At 35.5% G+C, this 23,383-nt stretch overlaps 1 protein-coding gene across 2 annotated transcripts in view; it reads left to right on the top strand.

Moving 5' to 3' along the window:
• The window catches only part of LOC142327353 (uncharacterized), a 117,782-nt gene that overhangs the window by 3,541 nt on the left and 90,858 nt on the right, over positions 1-23,383 (top strand). The window contains exons 2-3 of one of the 2 annotated variants that reach the window (XM_075370323.1): positions 16,498-16,547; positions 22,061-22,230. In XM_075370323.1, the coding sequence (XP_075226438.1) occupies positions 16,498-16,547; positions 22,061-22,230 (220 nt within the window). The remainder of the gene's footprint in view (positions 1-16,497; positions 16,548-22,060; positions 22,231-23,383) is intronic. The other variant, XM_075370325.1, reaches the window with a different exon arrangement.

Here is a 23,383-nt window from a genome sequence, read left to right as displayed (position 1 = left end):
GAACCGATGAAAATAATTACCGCTTATGAGATATCGTTGCTAATCTCTCAGTGAGGGCTTATTACTGCAGTTAATACAAAGTCCAAGATCCAAATGTTTTGGATTTTGGGCTTTTTTTTGGATCCTTTTGATCCAATGATTGGAATCAAAAGGGGAAGTACACAACTAGATATTACAACAGTCCTAAATCCAAAATTTCAACACCCTACGGCTAATCTTTTTTGAGTTATGCGACATACATAGTACATACGTCACGCCGAAACTAGTCGAAATGGATTCAGGGATGGTCAAAATGGATATTTTCGTTGAAATCTGAAAACCCAAATTTTTCGCCATCACAATACTTCCTTTACTTCGTACAAGGAAGTAAAAAACGCCAAAAATATTATTAAAAAAGTGAAATTATTTTATAAAACTTAATTCAACGGTTTTTGGATTTTTAAATTGCAGGTTAAATACCTGTTATGTTATTGTATTTGAAGTATTGTACATGTATTTAGTATTTATAATTTCTACTCGATTATTTTTTTTTATTACTGCAAATTTAGTCATTGTTAATTCTTTCAAACAAGTAAACTACTCGTAACAATTAAGATATTAAATGCCACAAAAGGATTTAATATATATATCTATATATATAAAAATGTTAAGTTCGTTTGTGTACGGCTTCAAAAACTCAAAATGTTCTGCACCGATTGAGCTCAAATTTAAGCACGATATATAACCCGCATCAAAGACTGTTTTCATCTATTTTTAATAAATCTAACTATCTATTTTTAATTTGTTCATTTTCTATTTGGAAATGTAAACAAAGGAAAACCAATCAGATCAATGCAAGGTGGCCGCTGTCACACACAACGACCAAATTTCTTTGAATTATATTTAACAGCTAAAACATCTGTATTTTATTAAAAAAAAAAAAACACCAAAACAAAAAGAAAAGCCACCAAGAAGGATGACTTACAGTAAATAAATTAAAACACCCAATTTTCTTATAGCCCAGATAGACTTAAGACTATGTAAACAAAAAAAGTCGAAATAACCAAATACACAGAAAATAATATCCCTACATAATGACCAAAAAATCCTTTGTTAGGTTATTTATTTTTTTTTTTTTTACATATATATGACAAAACAATCGTTTTATGGTCATTTAGCGTTCTTTGCTATGTAAAAGCAAAGAACAAAATTCACAAATAGTAACACTGAAACCACACAACTAAGTATTCGTTTTTTTTTTGTTTTTTCTAACCTCCAAAACCACCGTTATGCATTGCTTCAGATGATGATAGGAATGATTTATAGCGTATGAAAATGCCATGCCTGACCGGGATTCCAACTCGGAACCACCGGATTAAAGTCCGAGACGTTACCATTCGCGCCACGGAGGCCGGCAAACATATTCGTTAGGAGCCGAATAAAAACACGACTTACCGATATGGTGTTGTGTGTCAAACCAATTTTATACGGACTATAATTACTTTTAATACGCGAAACCCTTTGCAATGATTGAACATTAACTTAAACCTCTTCAAAAATTATTCCTTTTGAACTAAGCCGCATTTTGATATCATTGTTTTTCTATAACACGGCTGCAATTCTTTTCGTTTAATGATAAGAAGCGTTTTCAAAGACAATAACCGAATTCTCTTCCAAAGGACATAATACACCGCTAAACTATTTCTAAATAATTCAAATTCGTGTAATTTTTTTACGAATCGCGTTTTTATCTAAATCTCACCTTTTTCTCAATCGACCTGCGGGGTTTTGTTTTCTTTGGAGACCGTAATTCATTAGTAGATTCGTACTCGAGAATCACGTTGTACACTGAAGCAGCACAACTTCTACCTACGTTAGCAGTTTATTAACATCTGAAATCAACGCCGTTTGATTAATCTGTAATTTGTAAGCATTACTCTGCTTTTGTAAGCATTTAAAATGATGTGTTTTTTCGAACGATTTAATGGATTTTTTTCGCAGCCCACAAATCTTTATATATAAAAATGTTAAGTTCGTTTGTGTACGTTTCAAAAACTCAAAATGTTGCACCGATTGAGCTCAAATTTTAGCACGATATATAGCCCGCATCAAAGATTGTTTTTATCTATTTTTTGCATCAGTCACATACCCGCGACCGCGAGAAAACAGTTTTTTTAACGGTCAGCTGTGTACCAGTGACCACGCCATCTGCCGGAAGCGAGGGGAACACTCGCCATACTAGCTAACGACAACCGCAGTCACATGTGAAACAATACCTGTTCCCAATTACATTGTTTATTAACAAAAAAAAAGTATCCACTTGCATCTGATTCAGATTATTATACAATCTGAATTAAATATTCACTTTAATCGAGGTACTTTTGTGTGATCGTGTCGTGATTGAGCTGCGCCTTTCTCCAAGCTCTGAATTTTATTGAAAACGACCAACAGCGGGATATATGTATTAATGACGCGTGCAACACTGCACATCCAAAACAAATTCGCGCATTATTCGCAATTATATTGACCGCTTGCTTCCCTTCATCTTCCACAGAGTTACGGGAAAGATATCGATCGCATATGGCTGAGGATATTTTGCATAGAGTACGCCTAGAAAATACCAATATGACCGTGGAATTTACAGAAGCCATTTACAACGAAGCGTCGATAAATATTGAAGACAAGCGCTTAGCTATTGCAAATAGCTAAGCTTAGTCGATCGGAAATGCCAGCACCCACCCGAGCTGCGATCGCTTCATTTGATGTGGATTTACGCCGTGAACAGAGTTACAACATCGGTGATCTTCAGTCATATGTCCGATCAAACATTCCCAAATTAATGCGTGAACAGAAAGGCATTTACGATCGCATAATGCAAATGATAAAAGACGGACTTGGGGGACCTTCTTCTTGGATGCGCCAGGAGGAACTGGGAAAACATTTCTCATTAGATCGATTCTAGCAACGGTTCGATAAAAAAAATGACAATTATCCTCTTGCGGAATATTAATCGGCCAAAACTCTTGCAGTTAAGAAATTGACGAATAACGTAGTGGAAGCAACGATTTTAACGGGACCTTTCAAAGGTGAAGATGTCCTCATTCCTCGAATACCCATGATCCCGACCGATACACCATTTTAATTTAAAAGATTGCAATTCCCAATTCGATCGGCATTTGCAATCACAATCGATAAAGCTCAAGGTCAATCTTTAGAATTGTGCGGTTTAGATTTAGATGCGGATTGCTTCTCGCATGGGCAACTGTATGTTGCGTGTTCCCGAGTCGGGAAACCAGATAGCCGTTATATCTACGCAGACAGTGGAAAAACAAAAAATATTGTTTATCCACAAGTAAAACAAAATTAAACAATTGCAAAAATAAACTTCTATGAAACGTATGCTTTGTTTTGTTTCTCATTTCTCATCCGTGCAACCACAATGTGCCACAGCGAAGCGTGGCGGGTAGAGCTAGTATATATATATATATATATATATATATATATTTATTTATTTATTAACTAAATAAACTTAACTGGTTATTCATTTTCTGATGCTACGTATAAAAAAAATAAAAATATTCTATGACAAATTAACGATTTTCCTTCGCTTTCCTTCTGTTTGCCATTTTGTGATTTTTAAATAAAACTTTATATCTCAATATCGGATCGAGGAACCGTATAATATATGGTGCAGATGTTTGCACCAAGTTTTTTCAGTAAATAAAGATTTACGGTGTAAACACGTTCACAATTTTCAAAACGTTAGCGTCGCCAATTCTTTTAATTTTTTACATCTCTGTAATCGTTATCGATAAGTGAAGCTGTTTTATCGGTTAAAACGTTAAGTCTTTCATCTTATGCAAAGTGACAGATTATTTTTTAAAATTGGTCATCAAACAGCCGAGTTTTGTAAAAAATCTGATGAGATGAGATATTTGATGAAATATATTTCAGCCGGATTTCATCTCCGCCATTAAATAATTTAAATTAATAAATTCGGCAGAAACAATATCAAGAAAAATCCAGAGCAGAGTACAAGAGGTACGTTACCCGAACAAGATCGGAGAATTGTGTGTTTCGTCGTCCGGATCGTGTAGAAAGAGTGAAACCCTTAACGAAAACGAGCGTCTGCCTAGACGAGTATTTCGTAAGAAATTTACGAAAACCGATAACTTTTAATCGGTTAGCCGGACTTTGAACGACAAATTTGGAGACCGTTGAATACCCCTAGAAGGCAGAGGGTATTGAAAAACAAAAATTTTGACCTAAAAAATCGGGTTGTAACTCCCAAAAAAATGGCGGCCATTTAATATTTTTCACAGCTAATTTTAAAAACGGTCGACAGTACACTCAAGCGTAACCGTAAACGTATCGTTTCGAGATCGAAGCGTTTTAAAAATCTAATTCTTATATTTTCAGTTCTTTATAAGTTATTTAAGAGTCTTCGTACTTTAGTAACACTGTACGTAAAATTTTTGCGAAAGCGCTTTTAGTGAGTAAACGAAAAAGGAATATCAAGCGAGAAGCCGATTATAAATATTCGCTCTGTACATATTCGCATAATACATTTTTATTTCCTTTATTTAACGTCGTTAATCCGTTAAATTAGCTGTTGTTTTTTTTCCAAATTGATGTTTGGTTTTTGGGTTTTCTTAACGATCATTTATTTTTAAAATAATATCTTCGGTTTAGATATTAAGTCCGAGTTAAATTTTCGTGAAAAACATAAAAAAGAAATTTGATGGCAAAAGACGAAGCAATAATCCGAAAAGGATCATATAAAATAAATAAAAAAAACCGTAGGTGCAGTAATCGGTCATCAAAATTCGGAATTATGATTTTCACTTTATAATACTTCTAGTATTTGAAAGTATTTAAAGATTTCTAGTATTGAAACGTGAAGTGAAATGTTTATTTGAAATTGCCCTTTGCGAATTTTTAACTTCTTTTATTAATAGAGATTTAAAAACAAATATGTTATAAAATATTTTAAACCGGTTTGTTTTTTAATTAAAAAAATTCGCAATGAATAAACGAAGGACACTTTCAATCAAGGTTGTACTGTTTTTATACGCGCGTATTATATAATCGAATGAGTAAAGGTAAAAAATGTTATATAACATCATCTCTCCATTTTGGATGTCTCTCGATAAACCTTTGTTTCTTTTTTTAACTATGACCGATCGGTTTATACAGAATAAAAAGACTCTCTATCTTTTTTTTTTAATTGTTGGGGGAATACTATACATATTATTTTCGTCGCATCGAACAAAACTGAAAAAATAAATTTCTTTATCTAATCTAAATGACAAAAATGATTCTATTTCGATTAACCGTAAAAAAAAGTCGGATCGAAAAACTAAACGTTTCTATCGGAGGATTAACGATTACAAAATTCGATTCTGCGATAAGAAAATAAGTCGGGAAACATTTTTAGGATTTTTAACGTATACCTTTACCTTTCTGCGCTCCTTATGAGCGTTTTTCCCCTTAACGTATATTTAGATGAAACAGTGACGTGTTCTCGCGATAGAATGAAATTATTCTGGTGCCAGTACAAAAAATACCGTTATCTTATTTTGTAATAGACATGTTCAAACTAGTCGGTGACGGTACCAGAGTGCGTTATTCGGTGTGTAGAACGTGAGCAGACAGGGAAAATAAAATTAATTGTCGACGACAATTTTCAGTTTTCACTTCCGTATTACTGTCCGTAAATACTTTCTTAAATCTGTACCTATAAAGCAACTTGTTCTGGATTCATCAACGCTCAATAAAAACTCCTGAAGATAAATCGAAGAAGATTTGTATACGTGTTCTTCTTACGGTGTAACTGCAGGCTATGAAAGGATTTTTACAAATTCCGAATGTAAAGGGTTAAAATGAAGTAACGATGAATTTTATTCCTTTTTTAATTTATCGGGAAATGGTAGATATCAACTTTATTTTTGGTGTTTCTAATCTTCATGTGAATATCTAAAAACCTATTTCCATTTTTTTTTTTAAATTCCGAGTTTAAAGGGTTAAAATGGAATTTGAATTCGGTCGAAAATGATTTTTGAATTTCGATTTTTTAGGGTGCGACGGTGTACGGCGGTAAACTAACACATGGACTGCCACTGTTACTGTCCTTGTACACGCCCGATAGAATCATCCAGCAGCAAGGGACACTGTCCAGGTTCTGCGATCCGTAGGGAGAATTATAAACTCCCGCCAACTTTGCATTCCATTACTGTCCTTGCAACGCAACTGGCTGCACCTGCCTCTGGTTGTTTAACTAAAATAGATAAAATAAAATAAAATTGATTGCAACCGTATAGGAGCGAACGAAGCCGCGATTGGGAGGCGATAATATTTTATATTTTGTAAGAATTTTATTATTATCGACTTATAGTTATTACGTATTTTATTTATTTACTACGTTCAAAAATATTATTCGTAAATACGAATGACGAATATTTAATTGAACTAGTGCGGCGACGTACTGTAATTTATGATTTTGAAGATGAAAAATGCGTGGATGTAAGTCGTAAAGAAAAAATTTTGAATGAGATGAAAACCAGCGGTAAATGTACGTCATGTTTTATTTCTATTAGCGATTAATTTAGACCGTCACAAATTCGAGATTTATTTTTTTACAGTGTAATTTATTTATAGTCCTTTATAAATAATTGAATTTTAAAAGTGTTCTTGTCGCGGTACACGTCCGATTTCTGAATTAAAGTAACTTTTAAACATATCTTTTACTTAAGAAGCATCTCGTGATGAATTTACAGCTTGTAACGGAAAATTTTAGAAACTTACTTTTTGCTCGGTATCGTTGTTTTTATTAGATAACGTCTCAGACTTGCCGTCTGAAACGTAGCGGAATAACTCCATTACATTTTTTTAATAAAATTATGTGTAACACAAATTCCCAAAACTACCGGGTGTACACGAAAGAATACCGGGGTATTATTTGTTATAACGAGATATGCAGAGTCGATATAAGGCTAGAATCACGGAGAAAAAAAGACAGTTTTAGTATAGCGCAACTAAAACCGGTGACTCCTGAACAGAAATCTTTCTGAGTTTTTGCAGTTTGCCGAATATAAATTTGTTGTGAAGATCAACGTGCGTTCCGTAGTAATTTTAATTTTGATCCTTAAAACGGGCAATAATATCCGTAGATTGCACAATCGGTTTGAAACGACCGGTAGTTTGTGTAAAAGAAAGAGTTCGGGACGACCGAGCGTGTCTGAAGAAAATCCTGAACGTATAGAGGAATCGTTCCTGCGTAATTCTAAAAACTCGGTCGGGAAGGCCAGCTATGTCATCATCGATAACGATACGGGTGAAACGTTTTAAGGAAACCCTTACGTATTCGTCCGTACTTTTTATTAGTTACAGGCTATGAAGCCTACCGACTACGCTGTTCGTGCGGACTTCGCGATCGAAATATTGCAGCATGAAGACGACCTTCTTAATCGTACTGTGTTTAGCGACGAATCAACATTTCATTTTAATGGAACCCGTATAATATCCGCGCTCTTGTCTCTTATCTCTTACGATGCTGTAGAATTTCCCAAAAAACTTTTTCTGTTCGATATCCCGACGGAGAATTTACGGAATGTTCTTTTCGCTGAAGCGAGCTAACAGGAGTTGCTCCTTCCTCAACTGCAAGATGGACCGGGGAACTTAATTTGGCCACAAGATGGTGCGCCTACTCGCCGGCATAATTCTGACGGGAGCGGTCGAATGACGTTTTCCCCGACCGCTGGATCGGTCGGCATAGATCCGATGACAGTGCTTGTTTGCGATTGCCTCCATGGTCACTCGAACTGACCCCGTCTTATTTTTTTCGTTTGGGATTTTATAAAGGATCTTATGTACGCGCCTCCGATCTACTTATCTTTCCCGTTTGAGGTATAACTTTAAAGCAGCTGTCGCTTTCGTTATACCAGATATGCCGATTAATGTATAAGACGAACTCTCCCGCCGATCGGATGCGTCCCGATTGATGAAAGCGCTCATATTAACCCCTTGTGGGGAAAACCTGTAAGAGTTGCTGATTCGGCTTATTTGATTCGTTACTGTTAATCAGAGGTAAGAGGTATTAAATAGGTTTAAATCCCGATATTCTTTTTTGTCCTCCCTACGTATTGTCCGCATTTTTTGATTTTTATCGAATTTGGCGGCTATAGATTCTGAATTTTTGCGTCAGTATTCCAAAAAAACATTTTCAACGACTCTTCTGATGCGGTATAACGATATAATTAAACGTACGCTTGCTATCGTGATTTAACTGTCCCTCAGGTACAGTCTTAAAATATTTTTTGAGCGGGCTATCATCGAGTAAACCGGTTTAAAATATTTCATTGCAAATATACTAATGTGTGCGAATACTCGACTACATTATGAACGTCGCGGAGCGAGCGCTGCGAGGGCGCGTCACTGTAAGCATAAGGACAACGTTATGTTTGAATACCTTTATTCAGCCGTTTCTTGAATTTCAAATACGGTTTCGTTTTTGGTTGAATCGTCGTCAATCCGTAAGGTGTAGGTGTCACTATGGAATTCAGGTATCCTTTAATTTAATTTTCGACTTAAAATTTCGGCCGGTTCTGCCCTATATCGATACTGAAAATTTGATCGGTGAAATAATAAGGTCAGTAGAATAAATTTTGTATAAAGCTCAGGTGAGGCGCCGATGAGTTTATTGAAAATATCGCAAACGGCCGGATGTAATTTAAAGTAGGGTGTATCCGTTTAATATTGTATCGTAAAATACACAGCTGTGTTATTTATCTTGTTATTTATATTATCGTTAATGTAATTGAGACATTTTATTGTCAGATATTACGTTCAAATCAAAGTGCGATTCGTTATTCTTTCTCATCGTGTTTTTAAAAATAAAAATCGTATATTTGATAGTTCGATAAAACGAATAAAATTAGTATAGTACAAAAAAATTTACCGTGTCACGGAGCTGAACACTTATTTAAAAACGGACAGTTTGAATATTATTCTCTTTTTAGGATATGAAGAAGGCTTTATGACCTAAGCAGCAACAGTCTCTTCTAAATAATTGTATTTTATACTCGTCCGTTAGTCAGAACAAGTTTTGACAATAATCAAATATCGATATTTTTATTTTTCCATCTTATCGATTAAGAAAGGGGATTTTGCATGTTGCAGGAGTAACAATTTTTTTTATCAAACCCATAAGAATTAGATTCTAGGGTTTTTGAACGTAGGTTTTGAATTTCTCCCGCCACCACCCCATTCGGTCGCCCTAAAGCGTAAGACCGAATATCTGCGCCACAAACGGCTACTGAGCCTAGAAACAGTTTAGCGACCGGTGTCCTAACTAGCTCCTAGAGCTAAATTAAAACCGTGAGCGGAATAAGCGTGGTACCATACACCACTCGTTTGCGTTTCCTACCGCCCACTTGTCATATATCACTAAAACGGGTAGGCGCACCCCGTCAATATGACTATGAATAATTAAATATATTTCGTCAGACAGCGATTCGCTGCCACGCCTAGGCAACTGAATGCCAGCAAGTACCTGTCCACCATTAAAACGCTTGGAGCCGTAATGCGGCTGGTAGCCGGCCGTATCTCTCGGTTAGCTTCCCGCAGCAGTGAGGTAGGAGTCTTTTCCCTTAGTTAAACTACCGATGTCGGTTAAACAAAGCAACCGCATCAAAGAACCCCCACACAGCCCGACAATGCGACTCTCGCCACATTAACTCGCCTCTTGTGAGCGGCCAATTTTCCCCTTGACCTCTAAGTTCCAGGGTAGCCTGAGTTCTGCCTCCCCTCCAAAAGCTGGACTGTCGAACATCATGTGTTCGTTCGACTGGACCTCCCCGTAGACGCACAGCTCATCAGCTGCCAGGCGGAACCGAAACAATTATTGGTTTATGTAAATACGGTTTGTGAACGTAGGTAAGAAACAGTTATTTTACTTTCTTGTCTAGCGCTATAGCTTCAGAAGAGAAAGCATGTAATCGGTTCGATTTGGGCATATGCGGTTTTCACCGAATATTTACGTTTTGACACCTAAGGAATCAAAAAACCCAAAAAACGGATGGAACTTTTTCGGATGTTCGTATGTACGTGTGTACCGGTATGTTTTTTGTCGCCGTCTAAACCACTTTATATCTCCAGAACTACTCGACCGATTTTGAAAAACAACTTGGTCAGATTATCTCTATGTACGGGACATTGATGCCGTTAAATTTTCAACTTAAAAAGTCAAGGGGGTGATGCTGTAGAGCAAGGCCACCCTCAATTTCTCGAGATTTCGCCTAACTAAGGTCTGATTTTTCTTAGGCGCATTTGTTAACGATTAAAAAATAATATTTCCAAAAAAAATTTTGCACAATCGCACCCCCACCCCATAAAATGCTCTAAATAAACTAGCGTGTATACTGCGTCATTATTCCCTTTCGCGCCACAAGGAGTCCTAGTGTAGCGCTGTCGTACAGTTACTGTACGTCAGTCCTACAAAAAAAATATTTCTTTATCGCAAGCAAGGAGGCGTTGTCCGCATAATATTTCCGCTCGCGCAGATGTTGCTCCTCGAACGGGAGAACTCCACTGACGTTCTTGACGTCGCCAGCGGTCGCCGTATCACCCTTAACCCCAAAGAAGTCTGGTTTGTGGCGATCTGTTTCGAAGAAATTTTTCTTGGCCTCCTCAAAAATCTTCTTCTGCAACACGGAAGAGACGACTAAGGCCACCCACCGCATCACGGCGACGAACACGACCGACGCGAGCGAGATGACAACATCGAATCGGTTGTCACCGTTCTCGGTTTCGCGAGCGACCGGCCCGATGAGAGATGCAGCTCGTTTCTGCTTGCCGCCGACGATCCCTGACGTTAAATATAGCAGAAAATTTAGCGGCTATCGATTGAAATTTTTTACGATCCCATCGTAGAATCCGCATCGAAAAAAGAATGTATGCAGTACGAAAAAAATAAGCGGAAAGGGGGAGGATTTTATTATCGTACTTTTTAAAACATTTTTCGGTTATATGTAGTAACAATAGTTCGAATTTTACAAATTACATAATTTTAAAAGTTTCCTTAAACTCTTCAAATAAGGACAGTAACGTAAAAAAAAATACATTTAAGCGTGAAGAAATTGGAGGGAGTCATAAAAATTGTAAGTATTATTTAAAATTTCGCTTATTTATCGTTTTAAAATGTTTAAAGTTTACATGCGGTTATGCTTTCCTTAAACTGGTTGTTATTTTATTTATCGCTTTGCCTTCTCTTACATTTTTTATTTATTAAAAACTATCTTACGTTTTTTAGATTTACACAGATAATAAACCAGTCGACCTTAACTCGCTTCCGGCTGTTATTAAATTCATATAATTTTGCATTTCAAGCGATGGAATCTTACAGCGTACATTAAACTATTTTCATAATTACTTTGACATTTTACTGTCTCATTTTTTTTGTTCGTGTATTTATTTTTGATAAAATAAGTTTATATATTAAATTACAGCATGGTAAATATACAACATAAATAGCATACATGGGCTTTCTATATTACGTAATATTTCATGTTATTGTTATCTACGTATTCACTACATGTAACACACACACACACACACACACACACACACACACACACACACACACACACACAGAGAGAGAGAGAGAGAGAGAGAGAGAGAGAGAGAGAGAGAGAGAGAGAGAGAGAGAGAGAGAGAGAGAGAGAGAGAGAGAGAGAGAGAGAGAGAGAGAGAGAGAGAGAGAGAGAGAGAGAGAGACCTTTTTAGCTTGTTTAAATATTTACGAGTATATTATACTAGATAGCTTTACGTCTTTACCGATCCGATGAGTTTGAAGCATAACTAGCTTCATGATATATTTTTTAAAAACTCTTGCGCAAAAAGACAGACTTTTCGTTTCCGACGCCCTCGCTATTTAGCAGTCAGAAACGGACTGATTTTCAGGGTACAACGCACTCTACATACGTTCGATTAACCGGTAGACCATATACACAAGCATCGAATTTTTCGACTCGCTCGCTGCATAAACGCGTATGAAAAATTCACCGCTACAGAGACAACATAACCTCAAATTTTTTCGACCTTAGATTGAGCGTGACTTCAGAATCTTTATCAAATTTTCACATGCACAATTGCAGGTATACTATTGCAGCATATCTAAGTTTCATTAAAATTGATCTAATAGTTTTAGCGATTTTTGAGACTTTAAAGCCTATATATATAAAAGGCAATCCGAATTTAAGTAAATAGTATTTTTTTACTCCTCACACCTCAAACATAAAGAAAACTCATCCCCCCCCCCCCCACTAACACCAACAGACTTTTCTTCCCACCGTACGTTTTTCGAAAAGTCCGCAAAAAGAAGATGTCTTACTTTATACCATAATCAATTTTCTGATTCTAGACACTGTTCCATTTACTTATTGAAACTTCTTTATTAACAAAATGAAGGAAAACTAAATAAAACGTTTTCGACTGCTTTTTAATCTTTCGCGAATTTACCGTCAATAAACAAGCAAAATTAGTTCTATCGAGGCATATATTCTTTAAACGATCTGACATCTGGGCTAAAAGAAATTTTTAAAAAACGTTTTGTAAAAATGTCCCTTCTATAACCCTTTCTGATTAACTAACGCTCAAGTCAGTCGCTTGTTGTCGTATCTAAAAAAAAACTCGATTTTTAACTGTACCTTTTACGAATTCCGCTGTTGTTTGACGCCTTTATTCTCATCTCGTTCACGTTAGCGTACGTATGTTTGACGTAAGGTTCAAACGTCAAAGTCGGTGTACGTACGAGTAATTTACGAGTTGTACATTTCCAATTAAATGATTTTTCGCTTTAATATTTTGATTAGTTAAGAAGTCTTCTTTTGAATCTTTCTTTGCGGAAGAGAAACCGATTAGATTATTATCGCCCGAAAAATTAATACAGCTTAACGCCGATTCACCGATAAAAAGAAGAAAAAAAATTGTTTTATTTTGAAATAAAACCGAATAAACGAGTATTTGTTAATTACCGTACTCGTATTGTTTTTGACGGTCTGATAAAAGTAAAAAATCACTCTCAAAAGTCAGAACTGTCTTCTAGAAAACCCATATTTTTTTCAAATTTTGTAATAAAAAATGAAGCGCGGGGATTTCTTTAACCGAGCTTGCATATCGGCACGCTAAGTCGGGTGATCTTTGGCCCTTCGAGTAGTAACTCCGGCTTTGTTCACCGTAGAGATCGGTTTTTTTAATATCATTACTCTCAGGAAAAAGCAACTTCAACCGGTATCTTGCGTATCAGACGATTTACAAAGTCGTAGCCTACAGACGTAAGTAAAACCCGGACAGATTGTGTAAAGAAACAAAATTAATGTACCCCCTTTCTATCGAGAAACAACGCTTTATATTTTCTAACTGTAATCAGCGGGGAGAAGTAGAGCCGTAAAAACACTAAAGAAAATTTTGGAAGCGACAGAAAAACGGAAAATTAAAATTAGATGTTAAACCGAAAGTAGTTCAAAAATTCACCGCTTGGCAAAAAAAAAATGAATAAACAATTTTAAAAAGTAATTGTAAAAGTAGGGAGAAAATTTAACGATTTAAAATGAATAATGTACACATGAATCGCAAGTAATCGAGAAGGTGATTTGAAGGACTTCTTTGCAAACGAAAAAAAAAACAAAAATATATTAAGAGTATATAAAAATTTTTAAGAATTAAAAAAAAAGTTTTTTTTCATCCGTCAACAATCAAAATACTCTCAATTCTGTCTTACTCTAAGAGCAGCCGCTTTACCTACTTATCTTTCTCCTTTCTACTTAAATTTCACGAAATCGTGTTTTGAGTCGAGATTCGAATAACCGGTCGGAAAATACGGTTCATATTTGTAGACGTAACGTTAAAATTTATGACACCAGATAATGATCTGACAGCCCGTTTTTGAATCTTTAAAACTCAATCTGACTTTGTGAGAGAGTCCCGAGAAATGGCATTGTAATTTATACCGGAAACATGTACGGTCGTAATAAATATTTATTAACGATGTCAAGTTATCCTTTAATTAAGGTATTTCACGGAAACACGGTATTTCAAGTACGGCTTGATTTTGTTACGATCGAAATCGGTCAGATTATCCCGAGAGAAGTTTTCGGCTAATAAAGCACCCGCAGATTTCGTTATACGGATAACCGAAATATTATCGTTTAATAGAAATTCTACCTACGCGATCAGCAATGTTACTTCCTAAGAAACAGATTATAACGTTTTATTCGATCGATCTGTTATCGTGCAATTTTTAATTCGTTTTAAATAATTACTTTCAGGTATCTTTGCAATAGTATCGTCTGCGAAAAGGATTATACAGAACGGCTCAAGATTTTGAGGGAAGTCATTAGCAAACAATAATAAAAAAGCAAGAAACGGAGAACACTTCCCTCAATGACTCCGCGTTCTACATCTTGAAGGGTGGAAGTAAATTTTACACGCGTATTCGTATCAAAACATGGAATTTCAACCGGTTGTCTACGATCGGTACGGTACTACTTAAAAATTATAATTAGAAATTAAATTGAGATTTCTTAACCTAGAACCTAGAGTAATCAACGCGTTTTTCTTTTTATATTTTAATCGTTTCTTTTTTTATTAAAGGGCAAACTGGAAAGAAAATAATTACGTAACGCGTCAAAATTTACCGATTTATTTTATTTTATTTAAAATTAATCGTTAACGATTATTTGTTAGACGGTGTAAGAAAAAGGATGGAAATATGTTTTAAGTATAATAAATAAAAATTGTTTACTCTTACCTCTAACAGGAAACAGAGACCAGCAACAGGAAAAACGAATACTTATCAGTCGTCAACCGACTGACAATTCTGTTGTACTATTTAATCTTGCTTATCATTTGTATTACGTCTAATTTCTAGCAGCGAAGCCACTTTTGATAACACTTTTCCTCGTATTTAGACCCGAGTTCAGTTACGCAAAATAATAACTATCTATCGGCCCAGATATCATTCGACGATAAATATTATCTGCGATCACGAATAATTAATTAGCCTTGCCAAACTGTTTATTGATATTTTTTATTTAGTTAGAATAAAATTATTCGACCCCGAATACCGTTCGTAAGTTGCAATAAGAACTTTAATTCTCGCATTAAAATATATAACGCTCCTACATCTATTACCCGAGTGAGCCCTTTATGCTTTAATGCGTTACAATGTATCGTATATTTGTTGCTTTACACTATTCATCCCTGATTTTGTAAAGACTGTCGCGCCTGTTAATCTCCGACGTAAAGAAGCGACAACCAGATTTTCAGAAACCTGTGGTATTTACTGTAGATCCTGACCCCCGCAGGGAAAGATACGCCTTGTGTGGATCCCGATATGCGATCGCATATCGCAGTCATCGGTTTGGCCTCCGTCAGGACGCCACCGATGCAAACGCCTCGGCAGACGTTTCCGTCGGTTCGTTTATTCGACTATACTATCGCCTTCGTATTAGGTTTTTCCCGATCTCCCTCGCCTACTTTAATTTTTAGTCTTCTCGACTAACCGATCAACCGTTCCGCGGAAGCGCAATCCCCGCGCTTATTTCTAACGCGAAAGGGCTTTCGCAAAATAACCGTTTTCCGTAACTAATTTTCAGTACAGACTCTACTATCAAAAATTTACCCGTTTGAGTCACTAGAAACGTTTAAATTCTACTCTCGTACTCCTTAAACAAGTGTCGATCGCAGCAACATCAGTTTTATCACGTGAAATCCATCTCTTGATTTGTCATGATGATCAAGAAATATAGCCGATCACTACGACGAACAGATTCCCGTGTCGCTTGAAAGGCTGAATATCGTCTCGTTTTAGCGGGGGTTTGTTGTTCCTTAAATATCCGCATTGAATACGATCTACCGTAATGAAAAGCCTCGTCCTTTTCCATCTTTTCCATAAAAGTTGTGTATCACGGAAAAAACGTTATCGTCTTCCCTTTTTTTCGTTATGGCGTCAAGGGTCGTTAAAATATAACCGGTTTGGCCAAGCCTCGAACTATCTGCTTCCTGTACGGGAAGGCTAGCGCTAACTATCTGCACTACTGTATCGGGATTTTATATAAATTGTCGAAGTTTAAGACGCGTGAACGTGTACACGGACGGTAATTCTTCCTGGGATGTCTGAAGCGGTGTCGACATGCTAGCGGTAAAGCGGAGAGGAATAACGTACCGTGACAGGTCGTCGTAGGTTACAAGAAGCGAGTCGCTGGTCTAGCGATCCATCCCCGACGAGCGCGTCAACTGAATTTTCTTTGATAAGCGATTATTTCATATATTTTTGAAGAGAAGAGACTGTACGAAACTTTAATTTTGTGTCTGTCGGGTCGGTTTGAGTTGCACCTACAAGGGCTGAGGTATAACTCAGGTATACCTGATTATATTGAGGTTACTGTATCTGAGACGGTGCTATTTATCGATTTGTATTTATATGTTTATTAATTCAAATATTTTATTTTTCTATTTCAGAAAAAATGCAAATGAAGTATCGTTATCGATAAACGGGAAAATTTTCAAAGGTAAGTTGTTAAAACACAAAATAATAACGTAACCGAAAATTAAATTAAAACGTAAATTCTTGGTGGCGTTTAAGGAACGAATTAAATAAATCAGAAATGCAGTTATATCATCATCTCGGTTAATTTTATCGCATAACAAATTTCAAATACGCTTGGCAAACGTCCGATCGATATTCAATTTCTGCCCGTACACGATGCTACATATAAGCGATTCGGTTCGTGTAACTTTTGCGAGTAAACGGTGTATTTAATGAAACTCCACGAGAAAAAAATCATAAGGCGTTAGGACCGGGCTTTCTTGAAGGTCACGTTATAAGACCTTCTCGGCCTATCGATTTATCTTTGAATTTGAATTCAAAACGAATACGCAAAGTGTGAAATCCATCTTGACGGAAATAAAGTCGATGTACATTTTCGAGCTCATCCGGTTAGGAAAAGGGATAGTAATTTAATAAATCGAGATTAACATTCCGTTATTAGTATTTTCAACAAAGGAAAAAGGATCGATTACACGATTTTTCGTTAAACCTTTCGAACGTTAAATTTAACTGTGTCGCTAATTTCTTAAAAATTACTTGACGGTTTTCAGATCACCGTATTCGTAAATCGTGAATATTTACGCTCTCGTTAAGGTGAAATGAATTTCATCCGAAAAAATGGCTAGTTTTCGCTAATTCTGTGTAATATTTTAACAGCGAACCGGAAACGTTTTCCTGTATCAGACGGTTTTATTTCTTGCAGAGTAGCTAAATGTTGCGCGTATACAACCGTAGTAGAACTTTATAAACGGTTGTTTTTGGAATTTGTAACTCGACGCTGCGACGAGCGAAGGATATATTAGGATCTCCGATCTCAGATAGTCCGATTCGTTCAAAAGTTTCTTCCTATGCCGTCCGCTTTCCACACGATTTTTGTTTGAGAACAGATCGATTTTTTAATTCGATTGAACCGGCCTCGTATATCGCTTTCACGTGACGGGCCCTTTTCATGTAGTACGTCGAAACGTGTTTTGCGGTGTACCGCAAAAGACTCCGAATTAGTCTGAGTTTTTGCACGAACAAAAAACGTAGTAAACAAACAAACCCGTTTCGGCAACAATACAAAGACCTATGCAAACTTATAGAGGTTTTCAGCGCTGCAAACATAATTTTTCAAAATGTCTCTACGCCTCGATTGAAATACCGAAATACCGCAATTCTTTTACGGTGACCGCTGTACAGTTTAATTATTACTTACGTGTACAGAGTAATTCGTTAACGACAACGCTAAAAAAAACAAATCTGCAAACGTATAAATTTATTTATTTTTTCAGACATGTTTAAAACAAGGAATTTACGTTTAATTTTTTTTTTTTACGGCCCGGAAGGACCAATTAGTCATTTATGTTTAGTCTTTCTTATCTTCCAATATTCTTTCATTTTCCTGGAAAAATCCCTTTTCCGTTCCTCTGTCCAAACCGTCCCCTTTCTCTTTTTAGGCTTTACTGCAAATTTAACACCGGGCAAGTTGTTATAATTTCCAGATCCTGTTCTGAGATCTTGCAGTGCAATGCCTCCTTCTTTGATATCTTGAAGCACCTCACTGAGCCTCACGGTTGCGTTTTTAGCTTTAGCAATCTTTCCAAGAGTCGTTTACTTTTCCTGGATTCCTCCAAACGCAAGAGTTGGCCAAAGAATTTTATTCTCTTCTTTCTTATTTCTTCTGTAATTGGTTAACGATCTCATAGATTTTACGGCTTGGGAGTAATCTCGACTTTCCTTCAACCAAGTTTACCCCGGCAATACAGGTCCTTACGATCCTTCTTTCTATATTGGCCAATTTTTCAGTTCTCGATGCTACATTGATTTGACCCAGTGTTTTACTCCCATTTAAATTAATTTAATTTAATTAACTCCCATTAATTTATTTAAATTAACTATTAATTATTTAAATTAACTACCTGATACACGTATAAATAATAGAATCATTTACCGTTAATTAATATCGTCATTATTAATTACGTCAAGTTAAGTTTCCCTGTCGTGACTTAGAAGTTCTAAACAAATATTAAACAAAATTTGCTACGAAAATATATATGTAATTGTCATAATCATTAGCTAATGATATAAGGGAGATTCATAAAAATAACTTTTAAAATGCTTTTTATGTTTTGTAATATTAAATAACAATGTTATTGTGTTATAAGTTATCTACAAGTAAAATTCACGTAGTTGTTCCCGTATTATATAAATAATTTTTTTTTATTAAATAATAAAAAGAACAACTAAAAACATGAATAATTGGAAGAAAAACTTTGTTGCAAAATAAAATTCATAACGAATTCAACTTTAGATTTAAATATTAATAGTGTAACCCGTGGGTTTCAGTATTTTTAAAAACTCTGATTTTTTAAATATTATATCTGTTAACGCAGTGATAAAATGCAATTTTAATTATATTTACAAATATTTTAATTTTTAATAATTTTTTTTAAACTGAAGATTCGGTCTTAATTTGTTTTGAATTTCGAACGGGTGATAAAAAATGATTGTTCATAACATTGAAGTTACGTGCATTTGCTATCAAAGCGTTTTACAAAAACAATGACAGTGTGGAGGGAGCGCGTAAAGAATTTCGCCGTCATTTTAATCTGGGACGGCTCGACCGTGTTCCATCAGCACGTGCAATTAAAACACGGATATCTAATTTTGAGGAAACCGGTTCGGCAATGAAAAAGAAACCTCCAGACCGTGAGCGAACCGTCCGTACACCACAGAATGTTCAAGCTTTACAAGATGCTGTCACACGAAGTCCACATCGCTCAATCCGTCGTCTCTCAGCATCTTTACAATCGCATAGTTCAAGTGTTCGAAGAATGTTAGTGAAGGACTTGCAATTCCATCCGTACAAGTTGCAGATCGTCCAGGAACTGAAACCGAACGAAGCAGTTGTGCGAGCACAGTTCTGTAATGTAATGCTTCAGAAGATAAATGATAACGAAGAGTTTGTTCACGAACTCTTCAGAAGCGCATTTCCACCTCAGTGGATTTGTTAACAAGCAAAATTTCAGATACTGGGCACAAGAAAATCCTACGCAGCTACACCAGCGTCCGTTGCACAGCCAGAAAGTGACCGTGTGGTGTGCTATGTCATCTTACGGTGTTATAGGTCCTTATTTTTTTGAGGATGACAACGGTCTTGCGATTACAGTGACGTCGGTTCGTTACGTAGCCGTGCTTGAAACCTTTGTTGTGGAACAACAAAAGAGATTTCCACCGATTCTTAACACAGCCTGGTTTTAACAAAACGGAGCAACGTCACATACTGCACGAATATCGATGGCAGCTGTACGCCGATTGTTTGGACCACGTGTCATTTCACGAAACGGTGACATTAGATGTCCTCCCAGATCGCCTGATCTCTCAGCTTGCGATTACTTTTTGTGGGGTCACCTTAAAAGCAAAATGTTCCACAGTAGACCTGCTACAACGGAAGAACTGAAAGCAAAGATCCGAGAAGCAATCGCGGAAATTCCAGTTTAGATGTTACGTCAAACCATGAACAATTTAACGAAGAGACTTCGTGAGTGTTTACGTAGAAGAGGTCACCTGCAAGATGTCATCTTTAAAAAATAAACTAAAATGAATGTATCCTAAAATGGCAACATTTGTACAATTACATGAAATAAAATTCATTTTCTAAAAAAATTTTTTCATTAACGTTATTTAATTTTTTTAAATTTCCCGTTTCTTTGAATCACTCTGTATAAATTATAAATACAATCTACCGAACTTAACCTACGCTCGCTTCGGTCGCTAACCTTGCCTAATATTTAATATGTTAATCCGTCTAAAATGACCGGTATAAAACACCGTGTTAGTATTTTTTCTCGATGGTTTATTCGTCAATTATTATAAAACATGCTATATTAAGTAATTTTTATGTGAAAAAATTGGGGGCGTAAAACGAAAAAGCACCAAAATTTTAAAACAGTCTTCAGCGTCCCGTAAAGACAAAGAAAGAATTTCAGAATAAGTTCTACTAGGGAAAATAATGAAAAAATTCCATAAATCTGGAAACGGTTTCTTTCGCCCTCATTTCTGATTCAAAAGTAAATGAAGCCGTACTGAAATTCCTGGAACTTGAATTAAGTTGGAAATTTGATGATTTTTATATAGTTTTTAACGTAAAAATTGAATAAAACAAGTCCCAAAATTGTTACTCTAATAATTTTTGCAAACGTAAAAAATCGGTGTCATAAAACACGAGTTTGACGAACAGTAACTTAAATCAGATTTCAAATCCATTCGCAGGGAATCTTTCTTCATATTCACGACGGGTAAACACCATAATTTGATTACAATACCCGTAAACAAAATTTATACGTGCATAGTTTTCGTTTTAAAAGTGAAAAGGCATTTTCAGATAGTTTTACTCGAGCGCTTTAATTTTCTTCAATTTTGCAATTTAAATATATGCAGTACATGAATTTCAATCGTTGATCAGCTGCTAATTGTAAAAACTTACAAAATAAAGTTCATAATTTATTTTTTTCAAATCGATTGTAAATAAAGAATCTTGATTTCTTAATAATTTTAACAAAACAACAAAATTTGAACATCGCTATTAAACTATCGTCTTAAATAATTCTTCGTTTACTAATTTTTGATAATTAATTTTTTTGTAGATATTTTCCTATATTGAAACAGCTTTATTTTGGTTTTAAATTAAAGCGTTTTAAAGTTTTAAATCCTTTAATTACATGGATTTGAATACTAGATCGTGGATAGCGGTGTTCTTTGGTGGTTGGGTTTCAATTAACCACACATCTCAGGAACGGTCGAACTGAGAATGTACAAAACTACACTTCATTTACACTCATACATATCATCCTCATTCATCCTCTGAACTATTATCTGAAGAGTAGTTACCGAAGGCTAAACGGGAAAAAGAAAGAAGTTTTGTTCTCTGGTTTTATATAGATGAATATCGAAGTTTTTTAATAAGAATAAATGACTACTTTTATCAAAGATTTTCTTAATCATATATATGAAAATACACTTAAATAAGAGTTAAAATTTCTAATACTTTAAATACTTTTCTAAAAATCGGTTTAAGTAAGTGTATTTAGGGGCGCTAAACCGGTTTTGTATCTCAAAAACTCGTTCTGACATTTTGGAAAGCCACAAGAGATAATATTCATATACTTCAGATAGGCATGTATATAGGCATAAAAATATATAATAATGATAACAGTCTTACGTTTTATTAAGACGCTTCAAAGCAAAATAGTACGGTTTGATTTTTTCAAAATGAAATTAATTTGATTATCCCAGCACCTAGAAATTTTGCACTAGGGCGACAGAAATATTACTGTTATCATTAACCTGAATTCTACCTGCTCTATTAGTAGTATTACATGTACATGAGAAGCACGATGTGATGGTTTTATTCATACTTAAATTTAAACAGTTACGATCCGTCTTGACATATTTTATGTTCAAATAGTGTTATTATTTCCTTTTCTATTTCAGTATCTAACAACGTTCCTCCGAATACAACATTAAATACCTATATTAGGAATTATGCACATTTACCAGGAACAAAGCATATGTGCAATGAGGGTGGATGCGGTGCATGTGTTGTTTCTGTCAAATATAAGCATCCTGTTACTAACAATGAAGTCAACATATCTGTAAATTCAGTAAGTATATGGGTATTTCTGTTTTATTATTGCTGTTATAACTAATATACATGCTCTTATTACTTATGAAACTTTTAACCGCACTTTATACAAGATAAATGCGGTATTGTAATAAAGTATTGAAAGTGCTAAGACAACTTGTCCTCCTCCAACTTCTTTAGGTTTCAGTCTTGGAAAGGATTATTTATTGCTCTTTCATTAGGTTTAAATATATTTAGATGGATTAAAAGGCTTGGGTATACCTGCTCAACTCCCTGCATTTTTGACATTAATTTAGAAATTACTCCATGCCAGACTTTTGCATTTAGAATAAAGAATAGATGTAATGGGTGTATGAAATATGATCTAGTCCTAGAAAAAATGTACCTTTAGATTTGCTTCATGTTCCTTCCAGGCAGTGGGTGGCCTGGAAGGCTTCCACTGCCTTCCAGGCTCATCCTGCATCCAATATGTTCATCCTGCCTATAATCCTTCATGACAGGCGGTAGTTCAGGCGTTTTTTTTCCAGGATGTGTGCAGTACATTAATTATCATTAATAACCATGATTTTTATAACTTGAGATTTTTATAACCTTGGATATTCTGTACGCTCTTTTTAACAAAGAAGTAGTGATGAATATGAAGATGTAAAATAATAGAACCATGCCAGAATCAATTCTGAAGCCAGTTGATGTAGAAGTCGGCACGACTTACTTTTCTTCTACAGATTAAACAGTTACTGAGAGGAGCTCCGGAATAAAAAAAAGAACTTTTATCGATTTCTTGAATTACACAACATGCAAAATTATCCAGCTGAGCCTTTTATTGTTCAGCCAGAAAGTTAACGGTCCTTGTTGAATAGAATAAGGAATTTTTTTTTTGGCTTGATTATATCTACTGCAAGTCACATACAAGCTAGTGGATCCTTGCTACTGAATAGCAAGTAGATTTATGCTAGAATATGTTGAATCGCTGAATCACTGCATTGGATTATTAAGACTAGCAATTATATTTTTTTTGTCTTCAGTCATTCGACTGGTTTGATGCAGTTCTCCAAGATTCCCTATCTAGTGCAATCATTTCATTTTGGTATACTTCCTACATCCTACATCCCTAACAATTTGTTTTACATATTCCAAATGTTGCTTGCCTGCAAAAGTTTTCCCATCTGTCT

Source organism: Lycorma delicatula, chromosome 7, assembly GCF_047948215.1.
Source record: "Lycorma delicatula isolate Av1 chromosome 7, ASM4794821v1, whole genome shotgun sequence".
NCBI lineage: Eukaryota > Metazoa > Arthropoda > Insecta > Hemiptera > Fulgoridae > Lycorma > Lycorma delicatula.
Note: the sequence above shows the minus strand (reverse complement) of the source record. Positions and strands in the feature narration are given on the sequence as shown.